The 27,026-nt window shown below is 39.4% G+C and overlaps 1 protein-coding gene across 3 annotated transcripts in view; it reads left to right on the top strand.

Annotated features, from left to right (window-relative positions):
• Positions 1 to 27,026, top strand: part of ANAPC1 (anaphase promoting complex subunit 1) — a 38,128-nt gene that overhangs the window by 2,671 nt on the left and 8,431 nt on the right. For 2 of the 3 annotated variants that reach the window (XM_040554114.1, XM_040554112.1), the window contains 36 exons: positions 217 to 378; positions 558 to 609; positions 783 to 892; positions 1,284 to 1,366; positions 2,862 to 2,935; positions 3,194 to 3,342; positions 3,824 to 4,044; positions 4,675 to 4,884; positions 5,535 to 5,630; positions 6,094 to 6,184; positions 6,302 to 6,367; positions 7,262 to 7,399; positions 8,489 to 8,629; positions 8,985 to 9,045; positions 9,566 to 9,753; positions 10,533 to 10,607; positions 11,612 to 11,877; positions 12,238 to 12,329; positions 13,088 to 13,236; positions 14,875 to 14,953; positions 15,061 to 15,097; positions 15,200 to 15,270; positions 15,399 to 15,577; positions 18,414 to 18,640; positions 19,873 to 19,991; positions 20,542 to 20,813; positions 21,638 to 21,872; positions 23,072 to 23,163; positions 23,336 to 23,470; positions 23,641 to 23,723; positions 23,876 to 23,954; positions 24,567 to 24,641; positions 25,740 to 25,816; positions 26,180 to 26,270; positions 26,361 to 26,414; positions 26,717 to 26,910. In XM_040554114.1, coding sequence (XP_040410048.1) covers positions 217 to 378; positions 558 to 609; positions 783 to 892; positions 1,284 to 1,366; positions 2,862 to 2,935; positions 3,194 to 3,342; positions 3,824 to 4,044; positions 4,675 to 4,884; positions 5,535 to 5,630; positions 6,094 to 6,184; positions 6,302 to 6,367; positions 7,262 to 7,399; positions 8,489 to 8,629; positions 8,985 to 9,045; positions 9,566 to 9,753; positions 10,533 to 10,607; positions 11,612 to 11,877; positions 12,238 to 12,329; positions 13,088 to 13,236; positions 14,875 to 14,953; positions 15,061 to 15,097; positions 15,200 to 15,270; positions 15,399 to 15,577; positions 18,414 to 18,640; positions 19,873 to 19,991; positions 20,542 to 20,813; positions 21,638 to 21,872; positions 23,072 to 23,163; positions 23,336 to 23,470; positions 23,641 to 23,723; positions 23,876 to 23,954; positions 24,567 to 24,641; positions 25,740 to 25,816; positions 26,180 to 26,270; positions 26,361 to 26,414; positions 26,717 to 26,910 — 4,523 coding nt within the window. The remainder of the gene's footprint in view (positions 1 to 216; positions 379 to 557; positions 610 to 782; positions 893 to 1,283; positions 1,367 to 2,861; positions 2,936 to 3,193; positions 3,343 to 3,823; positions 4,045 to 4,674; positions 4,885 to 5,534; positions 5,631 to 6,093; positions 6,185 to 6,301; positions 6,368 to 7,261; positions 7,400 to 8,488; positions 8,630 to 8,984; positions 9,046 to 9,565; positions 9,754 to 10,532; positions 10,608 to 11,611; positions 11,878 to 12,237; positions 12,330 to 13,087; positions 13,237 to 14,874; positions 14,954 to 15,060; positions 15,098 to 15,199; positions 15,271 to 15,398; positions 15,578 to 18,413; positions 18,641 to 19,872; positions 19,992 to 20,541; positions 20,814 to 21,637; positions 21,873 to 23,071; positions 23,164 to 23,335; positions 23,471 to 23,640; positions 23,724 to 23,875; positions 23,955 to 24,566; positions 24,642 to 25,739; positions 25,817 to 26,179; positions 26,271 to 26,360; positions 26,415 to 26,716; positions 26,911 to 27,026) is intronic. The other variant, XM_040554113.1, reaches the window with a different exon arrangement.

Raw genomic sequence — 27,026 nt, 5'->3', positions numbered from 1 at the left:
GATGATCCGTCAGAAGACACCTGAAGTACAAACCACATCCCTCTTGTATCCCGTGCTTTCCAAAAATTCTACTTCCTCAGGAAATTGCCTGAATCAAGCTGACAGATCGGTGAATGATCACTTAGAAATTGTCATCTGTTGTGATCGCTCGTTAGGCTGTCGCCCTGCAGTGTCTTGTAACTTTTCCTAAAAAAAAACTTTTTTTTTTTTTTTTAGGAAAGTTGGCAGTTGAGGAAGGGTGCCAGCGATGTTGGGGAAGAAGTGGACTACGATGAAGAGTTGTATGTGGCCAGCAATATGGTTATCTGGAGCAAAGGAAGTAAAAACCAAGCGTCTACCGTTTATAAAGCTTTCACTGTTGACAGCCCTGTTCTACAGGTATGAAAACGTGGAAAAACGGTGACTGAATGAACGCACATTAGCTAAATACCTGCTGTCCACCTTAAATAGTACTTCAGTGTTTTGAGGTGGAGTTGTTTTAGGAAATACAGACAGATGAGATTCAATAGTAACATCAGATTGTTCTTCAGACATAACTCCGCTGTATTTGGTTTTAGGCCTTGTGGTGTGACTTCACTATACCCCAGGAAAAATCTGAAAAAGTTGATGGTAAGTTTTATGCTTATTGTAACACAAAACAAATACTTTGAGTTCAGTTCTCAGCATGAGATGTTAGTCATCAGGAATTGCTGTATCAAGACTGCTACCCTGCCCCTTGAGTTTACGTTTTGTGTATAGTGAATGTCTACGAAAAGAGAATTTTACTGTTTTTTGTTCTGCAGTTTTGGGCAGTGATGAAATAGTAGAGAAATGCATCTGCATATTGCAGAATTCGTGTATAAATGTGCATAGCATAGAGGGAAAGGATTACATTGCTGCTTTACCCTTTCAGGTAAGTGCTTAACCTTTTTTTCCATAAATGGGCTTGTCATCTCGTTGCACACTGTACCGTGGTGGGGAGGCGTGCGTAAAGCACTGCTGTTGGTGGCTGCCTGAATTCTTCATTCTAGTGGGTGAACGCGTCAAAGCTGATGAGTGTGGTGGTGCTGTTAGGGCATTGGAATACTTTTGGAAGTGCAGTGGTGTAGCCAGTTGTAAGAAGCGGGATAGTACGGGAACGCCAGCTTGGTAGTTGGAGAACCTGCGCCGACTGACGTTACCCTTGTCTCAAGAAAAGGACTAAGCATCTTATTTTGCTATAATGAGATATCCAAACATGAAACATAATTGATGCAGTAAATACTTGATATCTTTGTCATGACTATATCTGTAATTCTTTATAGGTTGCAAATGTCTGGCCAACAAAATTTGGTTTGTTATTTGAGCGTAGTAGTTCTTCACATGAAGTACCTCCAAGTCCACCCAGGTATGTAATGAGTGGATTTTGATTGGTTTGCTATAGACTGTTTGTTAATTTAATACAGGGGTATAAGAGTTGAAGAGCAATAATGAAAGGATCTTTGTGTTCATCACAGGGACAGGTGAAATGGGGACTCACAGGAAGGGGCTGTATGCCGAGTCATAACCTCCTCTGATACTGTGTTGTCTTTACTTGGGAGTGGTGATCCTGAGAACAGGATTTGGGAAGCAAGTAGAGTATTACTAACCTAATTTTATTAAGGTTTGACCTGGGAATTGGTTTCAGTCTGTGATAGCGGATGGGGAGATTCACTGGGAGAATTGTCACTGAGAATTTTTCTCTCAGCTGCAACATGCTTTGAACGTATGGAGCATCCAGCCCTGTATTTGTAGACCATGTGCTTGGTAGCTTGACATATAGCTGAAGAGAAGAGTAAGGAGTTGGTTGGCTTGAATATATCTTCAGCTTGTATATATTTACAGCTTGAATATACCTACTTGCTCTCTGTTGGTCTTTATGTATACATTCCAGGTACATGTGATTGTCTAGTTCTTGTTAAAATTGGGACTAGAAATAGAGGTCTGGAAAATATTCAAGAGAGAAGAATCTGGAAAAGAAAACGTTTCCATGAGCTAACTGCAGTGGGTGTTCTGTTCTAATTTTGGTACAGGCTTAAACGTTAGCTCAGATAAATAGTCCACTTAATGTGCTGCTGTGGTGTGCTCTCACCACCCTGCCAGTGGGGACAGTGAAATGTCTTTATCCACTTACGAATGGAGTTAGGCAGTGAGTTAGGGGATTTGTTCCATTGAATCTGAACCCTTGATAATGTCTTAGGTCTTCCAGCCTGCTATTGCATGTTTTGTGTCTAGTGGCTGGCCTTGGCCAGCCATCTGCACTGGACCCCTTTGGGATTACTGGATTACTACAGAATGAAGTTGTACCTGTCGCAGGCTTTTCTGCTCTCTGGTACTTTGCAAAAATCATGGTTGATCCTACATAATCTGGCCTTCCATGAAAATTCTTACTGCCACCACAAATGGATGGCACTATTGCTGCTCTGTGGTGGATACGGATTACCTGATGGCTGTCTGCTGGTCTGGAACCTGGGTGGGGAGTTGTGGAACTCAGACTCAGCCGAAGAGTTTGGGTTAAGAGTTTTCTCCTTCTCCTTGTAACTCCCCTGGTACCAGCTCTGTTCAGTCAAGCTGGCTAAAGTTTGTCATGTGGCCACCAGGTGGGGTCATTCTCAAATGCTCTGAGAAAATGTAAAACAAAACCTAGACATTTTTGGTAGACCAGCCTTTGTCTGACTCTGCTCAGTTAACCAGAAAAGCTTACATTAATGGGATATACGTCTCTGCTGTTAGCTTTTAGGCTCAGATTTGTTAAGGTCTGAGGAGTTGTTTTGGGATTGCAGCACATGCACTGGTTGCATGAGAGAGCAATTATGCTTGTTAGCATTTGTTTTTTGAACATGATTTGTTTCATTTCTTTCTAGAGAACCTTTGCCCACTATGTTCAGCATGCTGCATCCATTAGATGAGATAACACCTCTTGTCTGCAAGTCTGGAGGTAAGTTTAGATCTTGACATCAAATGCTAAATGTATCACTCAAGCATTTTCTGTATTACAAAATTGGCAAATAATCACTCATTCAAGAAATCAGGATTGGGTTGTTTTAGCTGCTTCATGAACAGGGAAACTCTTCAAGAAAGAAGCCCAGACTGCAGGGGAAAAAAAAAAAGAGTATGAAAAATGCTAACCTTGTAAATGATAACACTGCTGTGGAAATAATGTTTTCATCTTAACTGAAGTTAACTACTTCTTTAGCAGGTGTGTTTGGCTCTGCTAGAGTGCAGTATGTTGCTGATTACACCATGAGGATTGTGTTCCTCAGTGCTGAACCTTCCATTGTGATGACCTATGATACCGTGCAGAGTTTACATACTGTTTGGGCTCTTCGTAGAGTAAAGCCAGAGGTACAATTTTATTACTGACTAAATACTGTTATAAAATTTTTGTGTGTGTGTTTACATGCCATTATGGCCATGGCGGTTAGAAATGGCTGATTATTTATTTATGCCAAAAAATAGGGTGACATTAAAAAAAAAAATCTTTCATGTTTTTGACTGTACTGCAGTCATGGAGATCACATGATAGTGATGGCAATGTACTATACTGTGCTTATCATGATGTTCCTTCCATTGTACCAGAAAGTTTGGACTGTGCTCAAACTGTTGTTTTCCATATGAAAAGTGACAGCTTACTGCCTGAAAACCGCGGGAGTAGTTATGGTGACTGGAAGGGAGAGAGCGTGGTTGGAAGGAATAATTTTTAGGCTAAGTACCTACATAGGCATATGTTTTTAATGTCTAACTGATTAAATAAGCTATTTGAGTGTCATCCTGGCTGTTACTGCCCATGTGTAATTTGAACATGGAGAGCTCTTTTCTCTCCCAGGAGCAGAACACGGTGCTGAAGTTCTCGGAGCAGATGGGCACACCGCAGCATATGGCCACTAGCAGCTCTTTGACTGCTCATCTCAGGAGCCTTTCAAAAGGAGACTCGCCTGTGGCCTCACCTTTCCAAAACTACTCATCTATCCACAGCCAGAGCAGATCAGTGTCATCGCCCAGCATGCAGTCCCGCTCGCCGTCCATCTCCAACATGGCTGCTTTGAGGTGGGTGCTGAACATAACATGTAGACAGATGATGCCAAAGGAATATCAGCGATAGAACAGGCAGCACATCTGGTATTGTCGTCTTTCTTTCTCTGCCCTTACAAGTCTGTCTGCCTAAGGTGTACGTGCCTTCTCTGTTACATCATCTGAAAGCCCTCTTGGAATGCTCTTGTGACGTTTATGTGCTATTACCTCTGTAGCACAGGAGGGTAATTGGTGTGCAGGAGACAAAGAGACTTTTCTGTCATCACACAGCAAGTCTGTGGTGGAGTTGGAAACTGTCTCCAGGTCTTTTGAGTCCCAGAAGTGTTTTCTGTTTCTAAAGAAAGCCATATTTAGAGGGAACAGGTTGAGACGCGTTTTTACAGACTGGACCACACACGGTAAGATGTTGGTTTTCTTACTTCTGAAATTTCATCTATTGGATTTTGATGGAGATGACAGGAAGTGAATGGAGAATTGTTTTCATATGACAATGTATTGCTAAAGGAAGCTAATACTGCGCTATCTGCTGTTTCAGGAGGATTTTGTTTTTAAAGTCTCAGTGCATGAGCTCCCTGGCTTAACAGGGATTCTCTATCTGGTTTTGTAAATTCACTTTTCAGTAGTGTTTTATGTCTTTGCTTGCAGTCGCTCTCATTCCCCTGCCCTTGGAGTACATTCGTTTTCAGGAGTTCAGAGGTTCAACTTTTCCAGCAATACTCAGTCACCGAGGAGGCACAGTATTACCCATTCTCCAAACAGCACTTCCAGTGATTCCTTTCTTGTAACAGAAACTGAACCAATCATTCCTGAGCTATGTATAGATCATCTGTGGACAGAAACCATCACAAACATGAGGTTAAGTGCTTTTGCTGGAATGTGAGATTTCCAGTGGGGGCTGGGGAAAGGAAGTAAAATGACAGCTTATTTTCCATGTGTGCTTTTTGCAAATAGCACTGCCTTAAAATAGGTGCATGGACCTGCACTTCCTAATTTTTCGGAAAAGTGATGCTCACTAAGTGCCTAGATCTCTTGAAAAGGGAGTTGGGCACTTGGAGTGGTTTTATTTGTTGTGTTACTTGTAGTTCTCTGAACTGGGTGGTGCTTTCATGAGATCTCTCAGGCAAAGCAGGTTCAAATCTGACCATTGATTTGGGTGTCTGGTTTTGTTTGTTTTTGTTTTATAAAACTCTTTTTAGGGGGAATATCTCTTGCCCTGTTACCATCAAAAGGGACAAAATACAACATAAAACCTAAGATTGAATGGGAGAACAAAGACAAATAGCATGTGCTCTGCATGCCAAAAAGTAGGGAACATGAAGACTGGAGTGCTAGAAAATTAATTCCTAGTGGAAGGACTGAAACTGAGACTAGCACATTCTTAGCAACCTGATGCACTGCTAATTGAAGTCCAATGAGTCCCTACAGTTTGTGGACATTGTGTTTTCTTTAATTAAAATTTTTATAGTAAACCTAACACTATGCTGATCATTGTGTCTCATTTACAGAGAGAAGAATTCCCAAGCATCAAAAGTGTTTATTACCACTGACCTTTGTGGGCAGAAGTTCTTGTGCTTTTTAGTGGAATCCCAGCTCCAGCTGCGGTGAGCATTCCTATCTTGGGGACAGATGAAAAAAGGGGAACACTAAAAATTACTAGCCAGATATGGGTTTTAACGTACTTACTCCTTCAGCTAGTGGAATCTGTTATGACAACACGAAGTATATCACTCTCTCTCATATGACTTGTTTTTAACCGGATTGGCATAGATTGTTTGGGCTATTTAAAGGAAACTGAAATTGCAGGAGTGTTTGCTGTACTTTGAGTGGTATTCTTATTTATCCTCAACTTTACCCAGTAGAATTACACTGGGGATTTCAGTTAGAGTAGGAGAGTAAAAGTAAGATGATAGCAGGGCAAAACAAGCAAAGGAAGGAGGAAGTAACCGAGTATACCACAGTGTAGCTAACTATACCATGTAACACAACTTTAATTTTTTGTCTTCTTTCTGTAACAGCAGATAGGACAGTCCTTTTACGTTTCCTGTTGTTTTCTCAAATCTCTAGGTGTGTAAAGTTTCAAGAGAGCAACGATAAGTCACAGCTGATCTTTGGCTCTGTTACCAATATTCAAGCAAAGGATGCAGCTCCAGTGGAGGTATGTATCTTAGTATAAACTGTTAGCTGTGCAGTATCCTGCTTTGTCACTTGTGTCATCCAGTTGTCATATTTTACTTAAATACAAGAAGCTGAATGTGGTGTTTGATTCTTGCAGGGCATTGATACACTGCTGGTTCTGGAAGGCAGTGGCAATCTAGTGCTTTATTCCGGAGTGGTTCGGGTAAGTAACAGTTTTTTCTGTTCCCAAACAAATGTTTGAATCTTTGGTTACAAACTAGGCTGCACAGAGGGATCTTGGGTGCATCATACCTTACATGATATCATTTTAAGCTGCTGCAGACTGCCTCTGATATGAGACTTGATTGAGAAGGTGCCTGTGCTCATGTACTAAGTGTAGTTTCTGTGCACTGCTGGGAAGATGGTTCTGAAGAATGACTGGCTCCTTGTGGTACAACTATATAATCTCTTGAGCTTTTTTTTACAATAGTAAAATGCTAAAGTAATGCAATTCTTTCAAACAAAGAGAATGTCAAGAATATGGAAAACAAGAATTTTTCCTAAACTAAAACTTCTGAAACTCCTATGTAGGATGCTGGATAGTTTTAGATGTCAAATCATTTTGCTTTACAGAGGGTTGTTATTAGGATGGATGCAATTCATTCAAAATAATTAAAACATTTTTTTTAATTGTATAGAGATGCACTATGCTCTTTCAGTGTATGCAGAGGATTTGGACACAGGGGTCTGCACATAAAGATGTGTGTCTGTGTGTGTGTGTGTGTAGTACGTATACTGAGGAAAAAAAAACACTCTGAAAGTATAGCTTTCCTAATTAAACTGTTTAAAACGTTTGGTGGAAATAGACCTGTAAGCAGTAGTGTACAATACTGACCATATATGGTAGTTTTTTCAGTGTATCATGATCTGAAGAAAGGCTTAAAACTAAAAAGCTGTCACCAGTTTTCAGAGGCTTTAGTTCAGATACACATCCAGTTTTCTTAAAACTTTTCCTTTAAGATGTTAAAATCTGAAAACATCCACATACCTAAGAAAGCTCGTGGAAGCACAGGCGTGAAATCCAACTGTTTATTTTCCTATATATTGTTCATAAAAGGTGGGGAAGGTTTTTATTCCTGGACTGCCTGCTCCATCCCTGACAATGTCCAACCAAATGCCTCGGCCAAGCACTCCATTGGATAGTGTCAGCACTCCATCCAAGCCTTTGAATAAACATCTGGGGCCCCTAGAAGAGGTAAGAAGAAACAGAATCCTGCCTTGAAAAGGTTTTAGTTGTAACAGCTTTGGCATAATTTAGCAAGTAACTGGATACTTTTTTTTTTCTAGAATGTATTCTGTGAATATAAATTGCATATGTATTCCATTACTTCTACCCAGACAGATTTATTGAAATTGTAGTGGGAATGGTATTTTATGCTGATATCTTCTATTTGGGAAGTGGTCTTTATTCAAAAATGAGTAGTTCTACATAAAAGCTTCCTCGTGAACATTTTAGCATGTAAAAACAAACTTTACAATCACTGAGACGTATCTGTTTCTAAATTACAAGGCATCTGAAGGCAGACACATCAGTTCTCTTTTAGAGGGGCTTCCAGACCCTTCTCATTGCTTAATAATGCAGAATTGATGCTTGGGCATGGCTAGAGGGAACACAAGTATTTTGCCAGAAAATGTTTTACTTTGAACCCTGTGTAGCTGTCATGAAAGACTCATTATGTCTCTACTTCTCTTATTTCTCTGTGGTTCATCAAGACCACTCTCTTTCTTTCTACCCTAGTTTTCATGCACAGCTTCCTTCTCCACAGACTCCATCCATAGTTTCTTCATTTACCACATTTCCCATTTCTCTGCCCAGTTTAATTTGGATGCATTGATACTTTAAGATAAATGAACGTACAGTGATGGCTGAGGGCAGAGCTGGGTATGTGACACAAATCTTGTAATCCATGTTCAACATGTGGGACTAGCTGACAGAGTAAACTGAAAAGGCAATATAAGTACTTGTTTATTTAATGCTTGGCAATTAAAAGTTGGGCATTTTTCCTTCAAATGATTGATTGATTTTAACTTTGAGGTATCTTTTGGAGCTAAATTGTTTATTTTTCTTCTGTAAAGCCACTGAATACACAGTGATCTATTTTGTGCTGCTCTGTTTGTTTATTTGTTTATGATTTTTGTAAAATTTCTGATGCAAAGAATGGAAAGACGCTCACAGTTGTTTTCAAAATACATATTAATACTTCAAAAATGGTCATTTTAGCTGTCCTTTGCTCGGTTCCTCTTGTTTTAACAATTCTATGCAATCATTTTTACCACTTTTCAGAGTGTGCTTTTGTCACCAGTTCCAGAGCTAAGGGATTCTTCCAAACTTCATGACTCGACTTATGTTGAGGACTGCACATTTCAGCAGCTTGGAACTTTCATTCATTCTCTAAGAGACCCTGTCCACAACAGAGTAACTTTAGTAGGTATTCTGTAATTTGAGTCAACACTTAGCAAAGCAAAATGAGGGGTAAGCTTACTTCTACTGTATAGTAAGACATTGCTAGCAGCTCCTGACCAACAGCAAGGTTCTATATTTCTCTATAGAATACCCTAGAAGGCACAGAAGTTTATCAGTTCCTTCAAGTGAGTCAGGTCAAGATTCATTTCAAGTGTCTCATGTAGCTATCATATGAGGTCACAAATCTTAAGTGTAGCAAATACCCAAGAGTTAGGAATATGCTTAATACATAAATGAATTCTGAGCTGATGAAAAAGGACCCTAGCTTTATTTAAAGATACATTTTGTAATTCAACTCTTACGTTTTTTTTTTCAGGAACTTAGCAATAATACAATGGTTCGGATTACAATTCCTGAAATTGCCACTTCGGAACTAGGTACAAGTCAGAATCTGTCACATGAAATATGTTGCATAATTTTTGAGGGTTCATTTTTGAAGTGGTTTATGCATAGCTTAGACTACAGTGATTCAGTACCATGTATTCCAATCACCGTTAGCTGACCTTGTAGAGCTGCTGCCATTTATTTAGGTATGTTCTGCTACTTTTAGTGCTTCACCTGCCGCACTTTTAGAACTTCCTGTGTTCTTTAGGTTGCTTTATTCTTTACTGTTTATGTTCTTGCTTGAGGCTGAGACGTCAGTTCAGACACAAGTTGGTTTCATTAATAAGCAAAAAGACATTTCCCCCCCCCGACTTTGTGTGGTGAATTAGAGAGGCTGTGTTTAACCTGAACTGAAGGAACAGAAGGTTGTGTGGTGTGGCTTTTATTGAAACAGTTTCCGGAAAGTTAAAAGTAGGTCCAAGAACTGTTGAGATTTTTAGCACTGATTGGATGAATAGTATCAGGAAGTAAGATGGAAAACTGGCCTAACTTTGCTTTTTTCTGTCCCAACAGTGAAAAGATGTCTGCAAGGGGTCAAAGCTATCCTGCCCAAGGAAATAGCTGTACAGATGCTTGTCAAGTGGTACAATGCTTATAATGCTCCAGGAGGACCAAATTATCATTCAGAATGGAATTTATTTGTAACTTGTCTCATGAATATGATGGGTTATAACACAGAGAGACTGGCCTGGACACGTAATGTAAGCAAGCATATATGTTTGTTTTCCTAGCTTAGGTTACTACTACTGATAATTCTTCGAGGTTTGAAATAGTTAGAGAGATACTGAAGTAAAAATAGATTGCATCTTGTTTTAAACAATGAATCAGTTCTGTATTTCTAAATTTCAGGTATACGTTTTAGTCTGTGTTTATCATGATATATGTATATACTTGTAAGATTCTTACCACTAGCTGGTCAGGTGAAAATAAATTATGAAGATTTTACTCCATTTCATAACTAACACTGAGGCACTAAACATTTGTTTCAAGTAATCCATATTAAGTCTATTTTGTTTAGAAGCACGGATCTCAATGCTGATTCCTGTTTGCTAAGAAGATTCTCCCTGCATTTTCCCAGCAGTTTGCAGCATTTAAAGTTCTATTTTTCTAGCTGTTTCACTGAATTTAGTTGGATTTTTCTGTGAGTTTCCTGCTAGCAAGTATATTTGCAGCACTCACAGGAGGTGGGGGGAAAAAAAGCAGGGATATGTGTATTGCTGAAATTAAAGCAATTACAATATACCCACATTACTAGCATTGGTTCATCCCTACCTTTTCCTCTGTCCTAGTAAATACCAGGTGTTAGGCAGTCAAACTGTGAAGTTCATGCACCATACACTAGACTAACTAGCTGTGTAAAAAAATCTAATTGCAGTATGTGTTTTATGTGAAAACAAAGTATCAATACAATTGGTGATTTACCTGTGCAACCTTGGACATTTTAATATTGAGCTACTTTTGGTCTTCTCATTTCTTACAGCTTGACTTTGAAGGATCACTTTCACCGGTTATTGCTCCAAAGAAGGCTAGGCCATCAGAAACAGGGTCAGATGAAGTAAGAAATGGTTCTCTTTTACAAATAAAAGCTGCAGGGGTGAGGGGGTTGAGGTTTTATTATTTTTTTTTTTAAGGCAAACCAGAGGAACTCCTGAGTAGTGCATTTCATCTGAGCTCACCCAAGATTACAAGCCTTTGGGGGAAGAAAAGTTGTTTTGCCCTGTGCTGTGGCTGTATCATGTGACCTTGCTTGTCGGGGTCCCAGTTTCAGAGAAGTTGGACTCAGGAATGAATTTAATATGAATTACAAAGCAACCCCAGGCAGTCTCCTGACAATGTCAAATGTCTCCTAGATTCTTTATCCCTTTAAAATAAAGTTGGCTTACTCTCCTGTCCACTCAGCACCTTTAGCAAGTTAGGGGCATCAAATTACATACTCACTGAATGCACTGATTCTCACTGAATTCAGTAGAGTGTTCAAGATTGATTCACTGAGTTTTGCCTAGGCAGGAATAGGAAGTTTTCTTATGCAGGCAGTGGATGAGACTTACTAGCATTCCACTATAAGAGGATTATAAGCTACGGTGATTCAGTCATGCCATTAGCTTTTTGTGGGTTGACAGCTCAGTGAGCCCATGGGGCTACAGGCTACAATCTGCCTGAAACAAAAGGTAAGATCTAATGCCTGATGTGCTATGACAGGGGAGGTGCAAAGAAGACTGGGAGCACTGGGTGAATGGCATAAATACTCAGTGAGATGTGTCATGAACAGAATTATTGGTGCAAAGAAGGCACCTTAAATCAGCTTTCTGTTGTTGTGTTCTCTTACATATAAGGCTTTGTTTCTTTTATGTATTAGAGGCGGGAAAAAAAAACAAGGATGTAACTTAGCACTTGAATCTCGGTGCTGCGTAGCTTGCAGGGTTTGTGTGGCTCATTTACCATAGAACAATTACATTTGTTTTGGTTTAGGGGAAAACCTTCTTCTGCAATGGTGCTTTGGAGTTGCTGGAAGTTTTTGTTCACTGTGGAACCTCTGCCTCTTTCTCCTGTTTGATCTAGGACTGGGAATACCTCTTGAGCTCTGATTACCATAGGAATTTTGAGTCTCATCCTGTAGCCAAAGCCTTGAGATTGGACCCTCTGGAAGTTTCAGCTCCAAAGGATGACTTTTTACAGAGCCTTAGCCTGGATTCCTCAACCCTCCTTTTTACCCATATTCCTGCTATTTTCTTTGTTCTTCACCTGATCTATGAGGAGCTCAAACTGAATAGTCTAATGGGAGAAGGAATTCGTTCACTTGTTGTTCTTCTAGTTCAGCTGGCCAGGTATGCCAAACTGACAAATCACAGATATTGTATATTGTTCATTGTCTCTTGATGATGGCTGTGTATGTTTTATTCATTTTTTTTTAAAGAGGAATTGAATGGACTTTTCATATTTTTGAAGAAAATGAATAAGTCATGGTTAAAGATATTTCCAGTAGCAAATCTCTTGTATAGTTCTTGCTACTTGCCATCATCAGCATGATTCGCAAATCTTAGCAAATTCTTGGCAGATGGGTTTTATCCATGTGGTACAAGAAAGGGAGAGTGAGGAAGTATGCTCAACAGATTTTGTAAGTCAGTTTTTTGTTTGTTTGTTTTTTGTTGTTCCCTCCAATGTGGTTCAAATCTCTTTCATTTCAGGGACTTAAAAATTGAAGCTTATATAGATTATTACTACAGAGACTATCCAGCCCTTGTAAAAAGCTCCAGACAGACTTGCATAATTGATCAAGGTGAGTTTGAAATTAGAACAATATAGCCATGAGCTGGTGCATTCAGTCTGGTGCCTCCGTGAGATGCTTCACAGAACAAGGACCTGGGAGGGAATGATGTTTTTATTCTAGCAAACTCCTAGCTCAGGCTTGCTGAGAAATGCTAGCAGAGAGCTGTAGAAAAGCCTGGTAGTGAGATGTGCCTCTACTGTGAAAAGTGTCTATAGGCTGGCAGACTCTCAGTTTGTAGTTCATAAAAACTTAATCAGAGCTAAAAGCACAGTCAGAAAAGCTAAAATAAGGACATATATTGTTTTTGCATATGTTTAGTGTACTACCAGCTGAAATTTGCTAGTAATGTAAGACAAACTGCTGTTTTTCCTGACCTAAATATAATCTCATAATATTGGTCAGGCTTTGCTGCTCATATTTGTGGACAGGGGAGGCAAAGAGGTTACAGCTGAGTTGTTCTCTCACTTAAGTAATTTAATGTTGTTGAATTACAAGACTGTTCCCTTGAGGTTTTTGAAAGTTACATTCCTTTTCGTTGTGGGCTGAGATTTTTTTTTCTTGAAAGACAGAAAGGTGTCTCGTGCTTTCTTTACTGTCTAGCTATAAACTTCCATCAAACAGGAGGCAGATAAGGTATATAGTGTTTTGGTGAAATGTTGTGTTTCTCTAGTTGTACAAAAGAAGTACTGTAGGGCTTGCTTTGGGAATAGTGGAGAATTCTGTGCATTTGCCACGAACTCAGTGTCATTACTATTCATATGATTAAGTCCAAACAGGTTTCATGCACCATCCCTCATTTTTTTCTGCTGAGCCTCCAAGTATCTTTCAGTGGCTGAGTTCCTGTCTGAAGGGAGAAGGAGTGCAGCCTTATCCTTACTTACCAGGAATCTGTGAAAGGAGCAAACTGGTAGTAGTGGTATGTACTTTGGCAAAGAGGATGTGTTTTCTTCTGTCAGCATAGCAGCACCGTGGCCACGGTTTGCCCCAGCTGCTTAATTTTATGTGAGTGAAGCGCCCTTAATGGGAAGTCAAATAATGAAGGGTTTAATCATACCACGTGAAGCAATGGGAGCCTACTGGAGCAGTATTGAGCCTGTGATAAATAACTCTGCTTAGGAGCATGACTGTAGCTGTATTGGTTGGACACTCGAGCATCTCTGAGGGTTGCTGCACTGTACTACGTATACCTCATCTGTCTGCACGAGATTCTGTTAGTATCCCTGCAATATAACGGTGTCAGCCTCTCTCTAGGGGGATTAACAAGCTTTTAGTGGAGAGAATTCCCTGCAAGTCCCATCTTCTCTTTTATCACTTTAGTATTATTGAAGGGTGTGGATGGGTTTTAGCAGGTGGGAGGAGGTGTTTGAGACTGGGAAGAAGAGTTCATGAGTGCGTGGCCTATGCTTTACTGCTTATGTTTTTTTGTGGTTTGCAGTAGTGGCATGTGCAAAGTAATAATGTAACTCAGTTAACTGTATTTTGTGAGTGAGAATTTCCCAGCTTTTCTCTTGGGCATGTATCAACATAAATATTTAGCTGCGTGAGTAGTTATTAGTGCTGATGTTATCTTCTAGACAGCCTTGATGGCTTATTCACTAAGTGTTTATGGAGAAAACCTGTCAGTGCAGGATTTGGAGCAAAGATGTTGAGCCTGAGGTGGCTGAAGAGAAAAACAGAGTGGTGAGGCTGTGATCCAAGTGTCCAGGATTAGTTGCAGTCTCAAATTTGAGCTTCCAGAATTCAGCCTGTCCTCTGCTTCAAAGTGTGCAGTGTGGAAGCAGCAACACTAAGACTGTTTAAGGTGCTGATGCTTTCACTTAAAATTTGCCCCTGCCCTCGAACTCAGGGGAACAATAGAGCCTTTTCCTCAGACTAGCGCCCATGTCTGTCCAACTCTGTCTTTCTTTCTACTTCTGCCTGACTTGCCTATGCAGAGGTCAGAGCTGGCATGTCAGTAATGCAGCTTGTCAGAAGATCTTTGAGGAAATCATAACAGATTTTTACTTGGATGTGATTTTGCCTTTGGCAAGCCAGCTTGTCTGGCTCTTTCAAAAAGTAAACAGGGTGACAGATCACTTTGATTTTGGTGATTAAATAGATGAAGTGCACCCTGCTTTGAAAGGGGAGCAACTTTTCACTCAGAGCCTCCACACAGTACCCAATACTTGAGAGGCGGGGGAAACTGAAAGTGAAGAATGGTGTTCGTAGAAAATGTGTGTATTTTCCAAGAGAAAATCAATGAAGTGTGAAAAAGATGGGAAAGGCAATTAGGAACATGTTTTCCTGTTTTGAAGATCTTTTTCTTTCTACCTTAGAAACAACTATTAGGGAGAATTCAGTTAATTGTTTCAAGGTTTATGTTTCCAAACTTAAATCTAGAAATCTAAAGCATAAAAGTTTCTTTCACTTGTTTCAACCTTTACTTCATGATGTTTTCATAATAAACCCATCTCACTGTTTAAGATTAAAGTTAACTTCTGCTTGTTTTGATAGGCAGTATAGCAATAACTGCAAACTAAGTGGCTCTATATTATGGTGTCTTTTTCCTATCCAGAGCGTGGCTTTGTACATACTTGGTGATGAGAGCGCTGTATCTAATGAAGCCTCCCATTATTTGTACAAGATTACATCAGGTAAAGATGCTTTGATGCCATCATAATATCTCCTAGTGTCTTGTGTTTATTACGTGCTGTCCTTTTGCTTGGAGAACATGGGAGTAATATGGCTTTGTCTTTCGTAGGACAACGAAAACAGCAAATAGAACAGGATGACAGTCGGTATGGTTTTTTAATATTATTTTAAACTCTGAATTTTTGACTTTCTGCTGAATTTTTGACTAGTTTTTATTGGCTTATCCTTTATTTTCCATTATTTTACAGATGTAGTTTCAGACACAGCACATCTGTTTCTAGCCTGGCTGAAAAGTTAGTTATTTGGATGACAAATGTTGGTAAGAGCAGCTTTTATCATTGTGTGACATGGTAACAATTGCAAATAAATCTCATGATTGCATAGGTACAAAAAACATTTTATTTAGTTTCGGTAAAACAATTTCTTTTTATTCTCACTAATTTTAAGGTTTCACTTTAAGAGATCTGGAGTCTCTGCCGTTTGGTGTAGCTCTTCCCATTAGAGATGCCATATATTATTGCCGGGAGCAGCCTGCCTCAGACTGGCCAGAAGCAGTTTGTCTCTTGATTGGGCGCCAGGATCTGTCCAAACAGGCGTGTGAAGGGAACCTGCAAAAGGGCAAATCTGTGAGTATGGGCATAAATGGATTTCATGGTACTGGATATTGGTCAGAGCACTCTTCAAAAACTTCTCCACCGTCTGCTGATGCTTGGGGATGTAGGTTATGGCATGTGGAAGGTACAGAAATCAAAATTGAGGGCAGTGCAGGGTTTACACGCATACAAGGGTTTCAGTATAAAAAACAGCATCCGGCACAGGAAGAGTACATGCATAGCTGTGGTAACTGTCAATAAAACAGATTTTGAACTTAATTTAAGCATAGTGCTCAAAAGCTTTGCCTACAGAGCAATTTAGAATCATAGAATCATAGAATATCCTGAGCTGGAAGGGACCCACAAGGATCGTCAAGTCCAATTCCTAATTTGATTGCTTCTGTAAGTCCTCCTCCTTTCCAAAATGGCTGCACCTTTTAAAAGGTGTTAGAGAGGTTTTGGTCCTACATCCAGAGACCCTGCCATCAGAACAACAGCGGTGCAGGGAGAAGGAAATGTGTATTTGTCAGTCTGGCTCCTTCTTGAGTTGGCATAGGTGGGGTCTCCCTTTTTGCTGGGAGAACTGGATTGCTTTCTGAAATACACTTCTCATATTTCTTCTTTTTTTTTTTTTTCTCAAAAAGGGCTTAGTTATTTGTATCCTGAAGTAAATTGAAAAAAGTGTGTCTTCGGTTGTTTTTCTTTTAAACATTTTCTTCTGATGGTGGGAATCAGTAGCATCTTTTGGAGTTGTAACTCAAGTGTTTGCTGTTGAGGACACTGTGGAATCCAAAACTCTGCTTGAAAAAAGGCTAGTGCCATGCATAAAAGCACTTAATAGTAGTCAAGAGATTATCCGTAGTCTTCAGAAGTCAGGTAAAGGGACTTGTATTCTTAAGTACATCTTGGTCAAGATAATTTTTGCTGTCTTAGCTTAGGAAGTGATATTAAAATTACTTGATTTTTTTTTTAACAGGGAATTTTGGACTAACTGCATATCAGAAAAGTTAAAAGCTTTTATTCATGTAGAAGAAAAGTAAACAAGCTATATGTTCGAATCTGATGTGGCACTGTTCGTTAAAAATTCATTTTATTTTCTGCTAGTGAACTTTTGCCCAACTATAACAGTGCTGAATCTTAAAATGATGATAAATCTGATTTTATCACTTACTTTATAACAATGCCTCGAATATATGTTACCTTAAAAGGATAAAGTGATCTTCAAACACCAAATTGTTTGTCATTTCTCAGGAGGGCAGGGTGGAGTTTCCTGTTTCAAAACGGACGCTGGCTATATGGGTGGTGCAGTTATGTATTGAGATTTAGTGCATATTTATCAGAAGAAATTGGTTTTCATTCATCAGCTGTTAGTCTACTTGCAGTCCTGGTGTCATGTGTTACAGTGAGCCTTAGGAAGACCCCATGGTTGATTTAGTTTATGTGATTCTCTGTCTTCAGCTTGCTGAAATTCTGAGGTATAGAACGGGAAAAATAACCAATTCAGAGAAATATTTTGCATTTTGCTTTTAGATTTATGGTATCAATATTTGTGTCGATACTTGCCTTGTTACTTTAAGCAAATCTTTTATCCGTGGAAGATAGAAATGATAGAAAAGAGAGGCTGACCAACCTTAGGGTTGACATTCAAATTGTTTTGTCAGGAAACTGTACATTCTGCAGGAAAGCTTAGTTCTGCAGAACATGGTGAAGATAAAAAGAATTGTGCTTTATGCAGAGTGACAGACTTGTTTGGAGCAAGTGTAGCTCAAGCAGACTGTGGGCATACACTGTTGCATCCTGACTTACGCTATCCCTGCCATTCTTGGTGGTGGTCCTGTGCACTGCTTGTGTGATATGAATAAACTGGTGGGGACAGAGGCATGAATGAGGATTTTAAAAATCTTGCAACAAAAGAGGGGTTTTCCACAGTGCTTTGAAGCAATGAAATGCTTCAGTATTTTGTAGTCATATAGCCCTGGTTTGCAAATTCAGAAAACATTCTGGTACTGCAGTGAAAACTAGGTTGACTGACAGCAGCAAACGTTTGGAATTCACTGCCATGCAGACTGTTTATTTTAATAAGTAGCTTGCTTGTCCCAGAGTTATTGGGATGGGAGGATAGGGAAATCCAAATTAAATCCAAATTAAAGCCCTAATTCATGAAAACATCAGTGAAAACATCAATGATTAGAACAATAAAGCATGTGCCTGAACAGAATAGTCGGAACAGCAACCCTGATTGGGTTAATGGTCAGTAGGTACTGGAACTTCAAAAAGGAGGTTGTTACCAGGGACTACATTTGTGCCTTTTGGAGTTTAGCTTCTGTTTTAATATACATTGAAATGCTCATCCATGTTTCTGTTTTTCACTACTGAACTTAAAGAAGAAAAAAATCATGTTTTCTCAGTAGTCATAGATAACTGTGTAGGCAGGGAGGGGAAAGCCCTTTACAACTACTGCTCTGAAACAAGAAATATTTTTGAAAGGAAGAGAACACTATTTCGTAAGTCACCTCTTCAAGCTTCCACTTTCTGGTTTTTTGCTCACCAGCCTTTGCTAAATCTTTGACATATATGAGATGTCATCGCTTCCTAACATGATAGTTATTTATCCCATTTAAGTGTGCAAAAATAGCCAATTACAATGTTCAGAAGTCCTTGGGGCCTTCTAAATAAGTGTAAAGAGTGTATGAACAGTGTCATTCATGACTGCACAAATACCAGTCCATTCTATTTATAACACCCATCTCAGTGCAGCTAATTGTGGTGAGTGCATTCACGTTGTTATTCTAGTATTCGCTGGCTTTCTGCTGGCTAGCAATATGCATGTGCACTACTGAAAATGACTTTTTTTCTCTTTCCCTTGCAGTCTGTGGGCCCAGTGCTGTCCTCTGATATTCCCTCTGGAGCCGAATCAGAAGAGGATGAGGATGGCATGAATGATATGAATGAGGAAGTCATGTCCCTAATATGGAGTGAGGATTTGAGAGTGCAGGAAGTACGCAGACTCCTTCAGAGTGCCCGTCCTGTACGTGTCAACGTAGTGCAGATGCCAGAATCTAGTGACCATGAATACATAGAAGAAAAAGAAAACCGGTAAAGAATTCTCTCTGTTTCTAGCAGGTTTTCACTCAGGTGAAAAATTGTGAATATTTTTGGTGGCTTAAAGTTAAGTATGTCTAATGATATGGTGCAGTGTATTTTAGTCTGAACTGAGCATTGAAGTAGGCAGGCATGAGTGAGGGACACACAGACGAGGGTTGTATTTTATAATCCAAGACTTTGAAGTTCATTGTGCACCAAAACTGTGCTGTATTGATTTGGATGGCTCTTGAGATTGGAGCAGCATATAGGAAAGACTGTTAGTTTGAACCCCAGACAGCATGTTGAGATCAGCTGGGGTTTGAAAGCAGACTGTGGTGTTTTCTCCACCTAAAAAGTAGTAAATATAAGCACAGGACCAATTCTGTAGAGAACACGCATCTGTAGAAAACAAAGCATTGTCCAGCCCCTATGTAAAACTGGAAAGCCCTTTGTTTGGAGCTAATCTTAGGTCTAAGCAAGACTTTAGTTGGGGGACCTAATTAATTCTACAGAAAGCAAGTTTACTGCTTCATCCCTCTCTTGAAATTTCCTTTTGGAGCTGTTCTTTGCCCAGTGACCTCACAATCAACCCCATTCTGGTTCTTTATTCACTTGTTTTGGGGGTCTTAGAAGATTCTTCTTTAAAAAACAAAACAAGGCAACAACAACAAAAGACAAACTTCAGAACATCATTAACATGCAAAACACTCTACAGAAGTAGAAAACTAAAGGAATGCATCAAATTATTGTCTGACTTAACAAGCTGAGTAATCTAACAAGTCTAGAAAGTGTTTCCAGAGTAAATCATAGAAAATTGTGGTCAGCATTCCTGGAAGTACATTATTAATTCTGTACACAGGTTATTACTAGATGTGATCACTAGTCATAGCAAGATCGCATATGGCAATTAACTTTGTTTTGCTTTCTCCTTTCACCTCGTTTCTGATGACGGCTGCTAAATTGTAGCATGGATTTGTTTAGCTAGCACCTAGCTTTAACGGAAAAACAGAGGCAAATTTAAACATCATGGCAGCTAAAGTATATCTTTGAGATTAACCTTGTAGGGATCAAAGATTTTGCTTCAGTAGTATAACCTGAAAAAATGAAGAAAATATGCTGTCTTGTAGCCAGAAAAAAAAAGTCTGTCCAATGCCTGTTGTCTGTAGGTTCATGTTATATCATGTATTTGGAGTATTTTTATGTACTAAGCAATTGGCTCAGTTTTGCTTTGATCTCCCCAACAGGCTGCTACAGCTGTGCCAGCGAACGATGGCACTGCCTGTCGGACGAGGAATGTTCACTTTGTTCTCCTATCACCCCGTTCCAACGGAGCAGTTGCCCATCCCTAAGCTGAATCTAACTGGTACGTTGCTCAGCATTTTCTTCTGAGGAAATTCAGTATTTAACAGAATGTGAGGGAATGTCTTTCAGTTGCTACCCTGTTGTTTTTTGAACCTCTTGTAATTTTACAGCACCTTCTGTGCTTTTCCACAAAAAGTTTCGTAGCAGAAATGAGCTTTGTGAAGAAGTAGCCCTTTTTGTTTTGAATCTGCCACTTCTTTAGTATCTTCCTCTGGAATGGTCAAGACCAATGTAATTTTCTAATACAGACCTTAAATCAGGTACATTCTGACAAGTGAAGAGAAGTGAAATAAATTGCCCAAGGATGTGCAGCTCTTTAGTGCTGGGGTCATACAGGATGCAGATACTGCAAAGTCCTCATTGCTGGTTTATCTAGTACGCTGTGCTTCATCATCTGACATGCCTGAAGATATTCAAGACTGTCTTCAGATCAGAAGCATTACTTCTCAAGCTTTCAGTGTTTGTTCACTTGGCACCCTACTGAGGTCGAGAGCTGTTTCTGAAGGGGTTTGGATTCACCTAATTGCTTTTAACAATTCTGTTATGTGCAGGCCGTGCTCCTCCTAGGAACACTACTGTAGATCTGAACAGTGGGAACATCGACGTGCCTCCTAACATGGCTTGCTGGGCCAGCTTTCACAATGGGGTGGCTGCTGGGCTGAAGATAGCACCTGCTTCACAGATAGACTCTGCTTGGATTGTCTATAACAAGCCCAAAATTGCTGAACTAGCAAATGAATACGCAGGCTTCCTCATGGCTCTGGGTCTCAACGGGCATCTCACAAAACTTGCCACGCTCAATATACATGACTATTTAACAAAGGTGAGTTATTCTTTTATAAGCAACAGAGAAATACCTGAACCTATTGATTTCTTTAAGCAAACAAACAAACAAAGGAGTCAGCAAATTTCTTTGAAACACTGGGTTGGAAGTTTCCTGGTGTAGGTGAGTATTCGAATTGCTTTGTTAATGTTAGCAGTACGGGACTTTATTTCTGTTTAAAGGTTTTTCAGTAGTTTTGTCACTAAGTATTTCCACATTGTGATGATGTACAGCTCATTGGGTAGGTGAATGGTCTGAATTACCTCTGCTCAATCTGTATCAAAAAGTTCTTGTTAATCTTTGTGCATGTGCTGGAGTTAGGGATCTGAGATTTTACGTGTATTAAAAGGCTGAAAATCATACGTGCTCTTGAAATCTCACCTTAAATTGTTAGAAGTTGTGTATATCTATTTCCTTTAAAGCTTAAACAAGAATAAATGTTACATATGGTTGCTGTTTGGGAGGAATTGATAATGAACTATGAGGGAGATAAGGTCCTCTTAAAGCAAAACCCTCAGGTTTTGTTTTTAAAACAACCCAAATGTTGTGGGGATTTTTTTGGAAACTAAATATCTGCATTATAGCCATGCCTAGCAGTTCATTGTGTAAGAATTTCTGTTTGGATTGAAATAAGATCTTAGAGCTGGGAAATACCCTTACACCCATAACAGCTAGTGTTCATTATTCCTGAAGAGTTGGTTCAGAAAGTTCAGCAGCTGTGTCTCTTGAAGAATGTAAGACTTGTATTAGATACTGAGGCAAGTGTATTTCCTTTTCTGAACATGCCTGCTTTCTTTGGTTGCTGATAATTGTTTTCTTTCTAGGGCCACGAGATGACAAGTATCGGACTGTTGCTTGGCGTTTCTGCTGCCAAGCTGGGCACAATGGACATGGCTATTACACGGCTTCTGAGTATTCACATACCTGCCCTGCTACCACCGACTTCAACAGAGCTGGATGTCCCCCACAATGTGCAGGTGGCTGCTGTGATAGGAATAGGCCTTGTCTATCAGGGCACTGCTCACAGGCACACAGCTGAAGTTCTGTTGGCTGAAATAGGTGGGTGCTAATGCTGAAAAAAACAAGATGAGGGTTGGGAGAGTCGCAACACATGCATGATTTCCACGATGCATTGTGGACCTGAAAGTATTAACATATTTTTTCTTTTAATTATACCTTTGCCACAGCAGTAGGCACCTCCCATTTCCCAAACTCCATCTTTTTCTTTCAAAGGAAAAGAAGCTACTGTGAATTGTGCGTTGGTACAGCAGAGAACACTCACTGAATTCAGTAGAAGAAATCTAACAGTACTAGTTCTGGATCTATATGCTTATTCCATATGGAAGTTTTGTCTGAATAGAACTCGTTTGGAGCTTCTGGGGCTGACAGTTATTTGGTAGAAGGACTGCTGTAACCATGTATTCCTTCTAACCCAGATGCCATAGATTTCTGCAAAAGTCCTGACCCTCTATAGCACTTGAGCAGACCTATCGCGCACTGCTCATCCAACAAATCTGACACTTCCCATGTTTCTCATGTCTGCCATGAAGTAACTGTCAGTGTAGAAACCAGAATAAGTCACTGGGTGGGAAAAAACACTTACCTCTTGCAAGGACAGTCTTTTTGACTCACTAGGTTGGTGAAAGTACAGTTGTCATTTCATAAATTCTCCTGTTCCTAGTTTTGTTGTTTAAGGCTTTCCAAACAGCATTTGTTGAGAACTGATTCAGTAAAGTTCTGACCTGAATTGTGTCCTCATTCTGTGCATAGTTCTTTTGATTTTATTTCTAACAGTTAAGTTCTTGTTCATGTTTATGTGTAACTTTAGTTAAGAGACTGTGTGGTTTACTAAATAGAGAATTGGATAAATTTTAAGGGTGAAATTATATCTGTTATGTTTCTGGTAATCTGATATGTGCGGTCTTTTCTAGCAACAGCTTTTGAACTGTGTTGACGACATTTGGATAGGTTCAGAGATCTTCAAAGTATATGTAATTGTAACATGGCATTTTCACTGTCTTTGAACTCCAACCATATCCTTTAGCAATACATACTGCTTCTGGAGGGGTTTGCCATTTGGTGATGGATGGGTTAAGTGACAATTGTTTGTAATTCCATGGAGAACTTCCCTGATTTTCTTGAAGGACTAGATTTTTATTTTTTTTTTCTAATTTTGTTAGAAGTGTAATGCTTAATAAGACAATGTTTACTTAGCTGGAATTTTAAAAGATGAATTTCATTGTTTTGTTTTTCTCCAGGACGTCCACCTGGACCCGAAATGGAGTACTGCACAGACAGAGAGTCCTATTCACTTGCATCTGGGCTAGCCTTAGGCATGGTTTGCCTGGGGGTAAGTGCCTCCTTTCATTTCAACTGCAATTAGTAGAAGAATCATTATATATTGGGGCAGGGGTAATGAGAATTGTTTCATCCTTGACCTGCAACTGCCTTTGGCTGAATGGATTTTTTACCTCATATAGGAAGGCACTTGCGTATTATTTCTTCTCCTCTTCATTCCTTAGCATGGCAGTAATTTGATAGGCATGTCCGACCTCAACGTGCCCGAGCAGCTTTACCAGTACATGGTTGGGGGTCACAGACGGTTCCAAGCAGGAATGCACAGAGAGAAGCACAAGTCTCCCAGTTATCAAATTAAGGTATGTGTTGATGATTTGCGCTCATTTAAGCAGAAAACATTGGTAGCTTAGAAGTCTACGAAGGTCTATGTCTCAGTGAACCAAGTGACTTGGACTTATTCACATCACCTGCAGGCTGTTTGTTGCCTTAGTAATCAAGTAGTCTGAAAGTATACATTGTGTTTTCACAGGAAGGAGACACCATAAATGTGGATGTTACTTGTCCTGGTGCCACACTAGCACTTGCAATGATCTACCTAAAGACTAATAACAGGTATTAACTTTGGAATTACTCAAACATTTTGCAGTAACTTGTGACAGGAGTTTAAACGGCCATGATGTTGGCTTTGCTTTGTGCGGCTCACTCAGTTTTGTGCGTTGCTGAAATATGATCCGGAAACCCTGTTCCTTTACTGTGCTCTGCAGATCCATTGCTGATTGGCTTCAAGCACCAGATACCATGTATTTGCTGGACTTTGTAAAACCAGAGTTCCTTTTATTGAGGGTGAGATTTTCTTTTCTTGCATTTCTCAGTCTATTTACTGATACTAAAAATGCTTCTTATTTTAATGTCTTTAATTTTTTAATCCAACCCACATGCCTGTCATGCAGAACCCTTTATATAAATAGTGACTCTGTTACTTGTCAGCCAAAGTTATACCTTCAAACAATCTCTGCTTGTAGTAAGACAGCTCACTTGTCATACTGCGCTAGTGAGACGGAATTTAATGAGAAATATTTGAAGGATACGTTTTATGCACAGTGTTAAATGAAACATTTAATTAATCTTTTTGTAGCTTTTCCGAAAGTAATTTCACAGATGGAAAAAACAAGTTAGGCTTCAGCATCTGCTATAAGTACATAATGTGCTTTCATTTCAGGTTGCCAGCTAAAGAAACAGAACTTGCAAGGATTTATTTTGTGGTTCTTTTGTCTACAAGCAGAATTTTTATCTCCTAAAATAAAAGCTGTTTTATTGTTTCTGATACAAAGGCTGAGAAACAGTGAAGGAGCTGCTAATAGGTAGCTGGATTGTCTGCATTTCTGGATGCATTTAGTACATTAAAAATAATATTCATGTATTTGTATTATGTTTTGGCTTTATCACTTTTTTTAGACCTTAGCTCGGTGCCTGATTTTGTGGGATGACATCTTGCCCAATTCCAAGTGGGTTAACAGCAACGTGCCTCAAGTAGGTATTTACACTTAATGTGTTTACTTCCCGATTTTTCATCTTGCTGAATTGTTCTACATGTGTACATTGCTTTAGTTACATGAGCTGCACAATAAAATGAATGTTAATTTGCAGTATTTCCTTCATGTAGGAAGCCTAATTTGGTTTAAGAGAGACTGTGGGCTGGGCTAACAGTCCACACACTGTTCTCTTATCAAACTAAGGCTAGGTAAAGTTTCATAGGCCACTGAACAAAGGTAAAAAGGTTGAATGTAATAAACGCAAATTGGAATATGGGAATTTCTGATTATATGTAAGAAAAAAAAGCCTTCACAGTGGGGGTGGTCAGACATAAGAAGAGAAGCCTGGGATCTCCATCTTCGAGGTTATTCAAAGCTAAATTCATAAGGCCCCAACCAAACCTGATCTAGCTTTGAAAGGCCTTACTTTGAGCAGTGGCTTGGACCAAAGACTACCAGAGTTCCCATCCTGTGAGGTGTTTCAGGTGTTATTTGGCCAAAGAGTATGATCAAGACACATTTTAAATTTGATACATGACAGAGATGATAGTTACATTGGATTCCTGAACCACTATGGGAGACTCCCGTCTCATCATGGTAGAGGGGATGCAGCTCTTCAAGAAAATGGGACCAGAGAGAGAAAGGGATTAAACTTTCCTCCATATTGACTGGACAAGAAGCCAGATGCAAAATTTTTCAATAGGGAGCTCAGCTATATTCCAAGATACGTTGCATGGAGTTTTTAAGAGCAAATTAGATAATATCTATCAGAAATACAGGATGCAGATGGACTCCATGGCCTCTCAACGTCTCATCCTGTGATGAGCAACATCACAGTTCTGACACAATCTTGCCATTGTTTTAGAAATATCTAAGGAGCCAGATAAACAAGCATTAAAAGGTGTCCATTCTGGATCAGCAGTACAATGGAGCAATAGCATGTGGAAGAAAAGCTGGAAGATTTGCTGGTTCAGAAAAGCTAGCTTTTATATTCCTTTGAAACAAACCTGTTTTGTATCACTTATGAACCCTCAATGCCTAGAGGGTTTAGAGAGGTTCCTCTGAATTGTTTTTTCTCTTTTATGCTTTTTTATAGATCATAAGAGAGAACAGCATATCTCTTCATGCAACAGAGCTACCTTCATCTGAAGACCTGAGTTTAGAAACACTGGCGTAAGTAACATGTAAAAGATCAGCTGCAGATAGAGGAGGATTGTACAAAGCCAAATTCTACTTCTGAAAAAATGCAGCTGAACTTTTTATAGAGATACCAGTATCAAAGAAATCTCTCCCTTGATATTTGGGGAATTTTATTCTCTGTTTTCTGTAATGCAGGGGTCTTTGTTTTTTTTCTCCTTTTCTCTCTCTCCTTTTCTCTCTCTCCTTTTCTCTCTCTCCTTTTCTCTCTCTCCTTTTCTCTCTCTCCTTTTCTCTCTCTCCTTTTCTCTCTCTTATTATAAAATAAGTTTGTGATGTGTACTCAGATTAAGAAAAAAGAGAAACATTTAGTCATTTCCTGTTTATGTTGCTCATTAGGCAAGCTCATGTCTACATCATTGCTGGTGCATGTTTGTCACTGGGATTTCGATTTGCTGGTTCAGAAAATCTGGCAGCATTTAACTGCTTGGTAAGAGTGTTTTTTTTCTTCCCCTTCAACCCATAGAGCTGTAGCTTATCCTTTGTATCTCTATTTAGTAAGCATTTCTTTTCTTTCCAGTACAAATATGCAACAGATTTCCTGAAATGTTTGTCAGCACCAACAGCTTCTATAGTAAGTTCTTTCAAATTTTCTCTCAATTAAAAGCCTTTGTTGCATAACGTACTTTGATTACATTCGGCTGAAGCCTTAATGCAAACAAAAACATCCCTTTTGCTTCTCTGTATTACAAGCTATTTATAGAATGTGGCAGGGCTATGAATCATTATTGTTAAGGACTTTGCTGGTTCTCTGCTCTCCTTCTTTCTGTGGAGTGTGGTTTTCGAACTCTGGGATAGAAAGCAGCATATTAGACGGACCAGAAGCATGCGTTTGACCACAGAAATGTAATAATGCCTTCCTTATTCTACATGAAGACAGGTCATTATAATCTCGAAACATGCCTGAGTGTCTTGCTGCTGTCTCTTGCAATGGTGATGGCTGGCTCTGGAAACCTGAAAGTCCTTCAGCTTTGCCGTTTCATGCACAAGAAGACGGGTGGAGAGATGAACTATGGATTCCACTTGGCTCACCACATGGCTTTGGGGCTTCTCTTTCTGGGAGGAGGAAGGTAACTTGCCATTTCCAAAGGCAGTTCTTGATTCTGCAAGAACTTCTGAAAGAATATACATTTCTTGCAGAAGCTGGAGCAATGTGCAATTTACTATTTTATTGTTTTGTTTTAAA

Source organism: Cygnus olor, chromosome 3 (genome assembly GCF_009769625.2).
Source record: "Cygnus olor isolate bCygOlo1 chromosome 3, bCygOlo1.pri.v2, whole genome shotgun sequence".
NCBI classification, from domain to species: Eukaryota; Metazoa; Chordata; class Aves; order Anseriformes; family Anatidae; genus Cygnus; species Cygnus olor.
This window is presented reverse-complemented; position numbering and strand designations above follow the sequence as displayed.